Raw genomic sequence first — 6,888 nt, forward strand, 5'->3', positions numbered from 1 at the left:
TTTGCTCATTTCTTTCCTCAAGGAGTGTTGAAAGAAATTGCTTTGACAGGCCTGGGGGTGTGGCTCATTTGGTGGAGTACTTGCCTAGTATTCATGACGCTCTGGATTCTATAAATAACACTTTATAATTGGGCACCATGTCACATACTTGCAGTCCCAGCACTTGTAGGCAGGAGGTTGAGGCGGGGAATCAGAAGTTCAAGGTCAAGGGATGTCAGAGACTCCTGGGAGAGAAAGAGAGAGGGAGGGAGAGAGGGAAGTAATTACTTTGAGAGAATGGTAGACAATTGTAAATTAGGAAAGAGATCAAGCTGGGTGGTGGCGCACGCCTTTAATCCCAACCCTCAGGAGGCAGAGGCAGGCAGATCTCTGTGAGTTCGAGGCTAGCCTGGTCTACAAAGTGAGTTCCAGTTGTTACACAGAGGAACCCTGAAATACCAAAAACAAAAACAAACAAACAAACAAAAAAAGAACGAGACCATGAAGCAAAAATATATTTCAGAAGAACGCTGATTCAGAAACCCAGGCTGTTTAGATTCTGTTTAAGGGGCTCATAAATTGGGCATAAGTATATAATAAATTTGTAGATTTGTGTGTATATGTGTGTGCATATAAATGTGGTATGTGTGTGTGTGTGTGTGTATGCACATGTAGATCAAAGGCCAACCTTTTTTAAGATGTTATCTTTCACTGACCTGGAACTCAGACTCCTTCAGTCAGCCTGGCTGGCCAGCAAACTCCAGGGATCCTCCAGCTTGTGCTTCTCAAGCCCGGGGACCACCAGTGTGCCTGCAGTGCCTGGGAGCCTACACAGGTCCTAGAGTGATCATTTCAACATGATCCTTTCCATTCACAGGGTTTGGTGCTTGTGAGGGCCGGCTCTTTGCTTGCCATATGCTACCTGTGAGACTGTTGCCAGTGACCAGCTGCTGAGCCTGCCCTTTTGCCACAACAGGAAGGAGTCCAGGTTGGAAGAACCAGATGTAGCCAGGCAACTTCCAGGAGAGTTCCAGGGGATGAGATGGGCCATTGTGAAGACTGGCCGAACCATTGGTTTCTAGGCCTCAGTTTCTCCATTTGTACAAGGACTTGGTGGCGTGCCTACATGAGTGCTTCCAGTCCTCTGAGGACTTCCATCATCTCTGAGACCTTGTCCCAGCTACCTTTGCTCCTCTGTCTACTGTGAGCATTCCATAGGTCTCATACCCTGGCTCCTGTCCATGTTTTTTTGGACATAACTAGGCCCCAGGGGCACTCAAGTTCATTTGAGTACTGATAATGTTCAGGGAAAAAATTTATCTGCACTGAATATCTATACTGAATTCTTTTTCCTTGTCCTTATTCCCTAAACAAAACAATATAAGTTATTGACACAATATTTGCATATATTAGACATTCTGAGTCATCAGAAATGGTTTAAAGTATGTGGGGGAATAGGTATCAGTTATATGGAAACACCCTGCCATGTGTATTTGTGCGCATGATCCTGTGTGTGTGTGTGTGTGTGTGTGTGTGTGTGTGTGTGTGTGGTGTTCACATGAGGCCAGAGTACAGCTTGAGCTGCCCTTTTGACACAGGGTCTCTGATTGGCCCCTAACTCCCCAAGTACAGTAGGCTTGCTGACCAGCAAGCCTCAGGTAACAGCAGGCCTGTTTCTGCTTCCCCAGGTGTCTTTTTGCATAAAAGACTTGAGTATCCCGGGAATATTGGTGTTCCCAGAAGTTGTAGCAAGCCCCTCCCCCACTAGTGACTAAGTAGTACGTGTCATTGGATAAGCTTATCTTCACGAATACTGAATGACCCTTAATCATTTCCCTATTACAGGATTAGGCAACCCCTTCTTCCCGCCCCCATGCATTGGTGGCAAAGCCTAGAATGCAGTTTCATTTGTAAAATGGTAATAATTTGGAGCTTTCCCTCACTGTTTGGTGACATGGTGAAATAATGCTTACCAAATCACTCAGCACAATGCCAGGCGCACATTAAACATGCAGTTAAGGTTCGTTAGAATGATAGTTAAAGGCAGACTGGAAAGAACCAAATGCTTGGATGACATTGGACTAGGTATAGAGAAAGGGACAGAGAGACGAGCCCCAGGGTGCAGGAGGAGGCAGACGCCGGGCTTCCAGCGGGATTTTCTCAGCCTCTGGCGACTCAGGGATTCCAGGGTCACGCAGGCATCCATCCCCCGCACATTTTCGTAGAATTTAGAAAGCACCCAACTCCTTCACCTGGTTACCTTTCTAGGGTTGCAGGAGGTACCTGCTTGGGAGGAGGATCGCGGTGGCGCTGAACTAAGGACAGCGTAGGTAGTTCCCACCCCCAGACGAAGTCGCCAGCACGTCCGTCCGGGGAGTCCCTGTCTCGCAGCCCCCAGCGCCTGCCCTCGAGGCTCCCTCCTCCTGCGGGTTGGAATCTGGATTCCAGAATGGCCCTTTAAAAGGCAGTGTCGTGTCCAGAGGGGGCGGGCGGGGGGCGCTGACCCGCCCGCGGCTAGTCCCTTCTCCCCGCCTCCTCCCTTCCCCCGTGGGTCCCTCCCTCTCTGGATCCCCGCGTCGCTCACTCGCTCTCCTCGCGCACGCTCCGTCTCCGTCAGTCCCCTGAGCTGTTCTAGTGCGCGGCGTGGAGCCAGAGCCCAGGCTGGTGGAGCGCCGGGGCTGGAGGCTGCGAGTGCGGCGCGCACCGCCTCCCCGCGCCATTATCCGCGCCCGCTACGGGCGAGGCAGGCGCCGCGATGGCAGAGATGGGGAGCAAGGGGGTGACGGCGGGGAAGATCGCCAGCAACGTGCAGAAGAAGCTGACCCGAGCGCAGGAGAAGGTGAGCGACCGGTAAACCTGCCACACCTCTCACCCCTACCCCTGGGATCGAGCTGGTCACTTCCGGATGGTCGTGGCCGAGGAGTCCCCGGGCTTGGTCTCCCTGCAGTTAAGGTGTCCCCTTCTCCCCACTCGGGCTCCGGCAGAGGAGGGCGCAGCTGTCCAGCCGGTCTCCCCCTTCCCCCCACCGGTTTACACCTTCGCCGCTCCTCTGCAGAGGAGTGGAGGCCCACGCTCTGGTTTGCTTCTCGGACGCGGGGTCCACTCTCATCCTACCCTGGAGTCCAAGGGTCGGAGGCTGGGAGGTGACCCCCAGCTCTCTAGACCCACGCGGACAATCCAGGCGGGGCTTGCATGGGGGGGGGGAGTTTGTCTCGCCGCCCCTAGGGCTGTACACGTCCCAGACTTTAAGGCTATACTTTCCCAGCTGGCTAGTGCGGGCGCCCACTGCTCTGTGCGGGCGCCCACTGCCCTCTCCTTCCTACGGCCCCTCTACCTTAGTTCCTGAAGGAGGGATTGCTTTTCTCCTTCCAGGAGGTGCCTGAGGCCTAGATGGTCCCGCCCAGACCCGCCTGATTGCAGAGGGTTCTGCACCCCTCGCCCCAGCAGGGCTTTGGCGGTTTCAGCCGCTAGAGAGAGAGTGATGGTGGGACCTCCAGGCTAAACGGGTGGCCCAGAAGAGGGGTGTGGAGGGCGCCCCAGGAAACCCTATTCCTGTTGTCTGAGAGTACTATGGGGTTTTTACTGGGGATGGGATCAGGGCTTCCTGGGACACCCTGACTGTGCAGGAAATGCGGGGGATGGGGGCGGGGGTCCTTCGCTGGCCTGCCTATTACCCCTAGCCATCCCTGGCTTATTGAATTGGATCACGCCAGCTGCTGACGCCACTTCCCCTGCCAATTCCGACTCTGAAATCTGAGATTGTACAATCTGTGTTTCTGCTAGGGATAGCCCCCCATGGCTCTAGCTGGGCCGGGTCCTGGTGGGGACAGGGACAGGCTTGGCTTCTTCTGCCAGTCTTGGGGCTGTTTATAAACAATGACTTTTGCAGCTGAGAGCTGTGAGCTCCCTAAGGATGCAGACACGTGATATGATGGGGGGGGGAGCTTCCTTAGAGCCCTCCTCCTCATCCTTGTGGTTACTAGCTAAGGAGGGGGGTGAACTATTTGAGTATGGAGAAGCTCTTGCTAATCTCCAGATCTGGCTAGAGCACCTTACCCCATCCAGGAGGAAAAGGAAGAGAGAGAGATTAGAGCTCCCCCCACCCCCCATAGTCTGCTGGTGGCTGGAGCAATAGACAGATACAGCCACCCTGGCTCCTAATGACCTAGTAATTCATTTAAGGTGCCTGGAGCCTATTTCCCACTGCTAAAAGAAATGAATGGAAACACTGGGTGTAAGCTGAGACAAGTTCCCTGCCCCCACTACATGAAGACCAACTTCATGCAGCTCCTGCTCCTCTTGCCTGCTGGTGTGCATCTCTGCCCAGATGCATTTTTTTCTAGCAGTAGGCCCCTTTGATACAGCCTTGGGGGCTGTAAGTGTAGGCTCTGTCCCTTTCCTGTATTGCTGCCACCTCTCTTTTCAGTGCCCGCAAAGAGGATTTGGGCAGTTGGCTGGCAGCTGGTTGGCTGTGGACCATGCCTCTAGCCAGCAGCTGGCCTTGTCTGAGCCTGGGCTTCATGGGTCTGCACTTGCCTCTTACCACGGCTGCTCTGTGCCCCATGGGCATTAGTGAGGGACCATTTGCCCAGGGGAAGCTAAGACAGTCTGACAGGTATCCTGAGACGGTAGCCTGTTTCCCATCCTCTCCCTCCTTGGTCTTACAGACTCTGCTTCAGGAAACCCTGTGTCTTAGCTAGATACTGTCCTCTTCTACTTATCCTGACACTTGGAACCTGCATTTGTCACAGCTTGGGTATACTGACTGGGTGCCTCCCCAATATCTTCTCGTGGTTACCAATAATCTATTCAATGCCCACTGCTAATGGGATCTTACAAGCAGTCCTGACACTGGGCCTACCTTTCTTGGTCAAATAAACTAGCCACAGGGAAATTTTTATTTTTTATTGTCACAGAAGGGTGTTTTTTGAGCAAGGATGGCTGGTGGAAAGGGAGATAGCTCAAGTGGAGAAGTGTTTGCCGAACAAACATGAGGATCTGAGTTTGATCCCCAGAACCCATGTGTATAACTGGGTGCAGGAGTGTTGTGAGTTTGTAGTCCCAGTACTGGGGAGGTGGAGACAGGAGGATCTCTGGGACTTGCCAGTCAGTCAGGTTGCTTAGATCAGCAAGCTCCAGGTTCAGCGAGAGATCCTCTCAAAAAAGAAGGTGGAGCAATCGAGGAAGAGACCCGCTGTTGAGCTCTGGCCTTTACATGCAAGGGCATACACACAGAAAAAAGAAAAAGAAAGCCTACAGTCTGTTCACATTGAAGGAAGACCCTATTGGTTCACATTAATTTTTCCCAACTTCTCAACCCTAACAGCTATGGATACTCAGAGAATGACAGTGCGCTGTGCCCTCTAGTGTCATGGGGTCCTTCCTGTGAGGAGGTCACAGGACCAGCTCTCCTCTGTGGCCCCTAATGGGTCTTGGGTTGCTGTTCTTTGATTCACTGACCTGGACAGAGTTGTACTTGTGACCCTCTTGTGTCTCTCCGGCTCTGGTGGGTGTTTAGTGGATGTTTATGAAAGAATGTGGGTCCTTGGGTTCTTGGTCTTGGAGGCCCGACTGGCCCAGACCTGGGAGCGAGCTGGTTGTATTCTTTCTACTTTCCTGCCTGCACACATGCCTGGAGCCTTGTCCTAGGCTGAGTCCCGGCATGCTGCCTCAGGCAGGAAGCATATGGCTTAGGCCTCCATGGTGCTTACTCCTGCACTGCTGCTGTGTCTGTAGTGAGTGTGTGTGCCTGGAGCCCAGAACCATGGGCTTCATGAGGTCATCTTCCCATTGCATTTGGCTTAGCTGACCCTCTATAAATGACTGTGTCCATTTTTGGGCCTCAGAAGGGTGACTGGGCAAAGCCATTTTAGGGTGGAGGCTGGGTCAGATGACAAGAGGATTAGAGGTTGGCGGGCTGGGCCCATTGGGGGATGGGGTAGTTGGGGAAAAGGACAGCTGAGGGTTGGGGGGGGTGTGGAATCTTGCCTGCCCAAGCCCATGGCCTAGGAGTCCTCAGGGAAGACTGTGTGAGGGAGGCTGGGCCTTGTTCTCCCAGTCCTGGGTCAGTGGTTGAGCACAGGATTTGGCGGGAATGTTTCCCTGATGGCTGTGGCTGTCCCCGAGCCTGCTTAGAGGGGTGTAGGCCAGAGGGTGGGGAGCACCAGTGGGAGTGGGAAGTCTGGGGTTGTCAGTGCACCGCACATCTCTGGCATGTGGAACAGATGCTCAGCAAAGGGGCAGTGTGGTTATTTATAGGACCTGGACACGTGGTGGTAGACTGCGCCATGTTGCTGTTAGGCCACCCTGACTCAGGGCAGTGGACTGCACTGTGTTCCTGTGCGTGGCCAAGGTCTCCCGTTGTGGTAGGCACACCAGTTTCCATAGTGTGAGCTGGGTTGGAACGTCAAGCTTCTGGTAGTGACCTAAAGAGTAGCTAGGCTACCTGCAGGAGCAGGTGCATAGGTCCCCTTTAACAGGATGTACTCTTGCTGCATAGACCGGACTGCCTGCTAGAATCACAGAGCCCTTGCAACTGAGGTCATCTGGGCCACCGATTTTACTTACACAGGCTTTTCCCAGTCTGAGGTCCCAGCCTAAACAGCTGCCTTCCATGCAAGGCATACTCTACAACCTTTTTTTTTTCTATTGCTGTGCTTCCCTCTGCCCTGGAGAGATGAAGGCTTATTCTCAGTCCCCACCTCCCACGCCCCATCTCCTTTCCTCTCTTTCTAGAACTCTCTGCATTGGGCCTCTCTCCTTGAGCTTGGACAGGCTCTGCTGAACCTTCCAGCCTAGATCAGATTTCCTGAAAATTCTTTACGTAAATGGTTTATCTTCCCTGCAGGAGCCTGCATCCCGGATGGGGTGTTGGGTGCTGGGGGACAGAGTCCTGGGGGATGCTCTGGA

General features: G+C 53.3%; 1 protein-coding gene across 10 annotated transcripts in view; it reads left to right on the forward strand.

Annotated features, from left to right (window-relative positions):
- Window positions 1-2,507: 2,507 nt before the first annotated feature.
- Window positions 2,508-6,888, forward strand: part of Bin1 (bridging integrator 1) — a 62,225-nt gene continuing 57,844 nt past the window's right edge. For 4 of the 10 annotated variants that reach the window (XM_026783568.1, XM_026783567.1, XM_005355874.2 and 1 more), the window contains exon 1: window positions 2,518-2,818. In XM_026783568.1, coding sequence (XP_026639369.1) covers window positions 2,735-2,818 — 84 coding nt within the window. In that variant the 5' untranslated portion in view covers window positions 2,518-2,734. Of the gene's footprint in view, window positions 2,819-6,888 lie in introns of all 10 variants that reach the window. The other 6 variants (XM_013349514.2, XM_005355885.3, XM_005355886.3 and 3 more) reach the window with 3 other exon arrangements.

Source organism: Microtus ochrogaster, chromosome 18 (assembly GCF_000317375.1).
Source record: "Microtus ochrogaster isolate Prairie Vole_2 chromosome 18, MicOch1.0, whole genome shotgun sequence".
NCBI lineage: Eukaryota > Metazoa > Chordata > Mammalia > Rodentia > Cricetidae > Microtus > Microtus ochrogaster.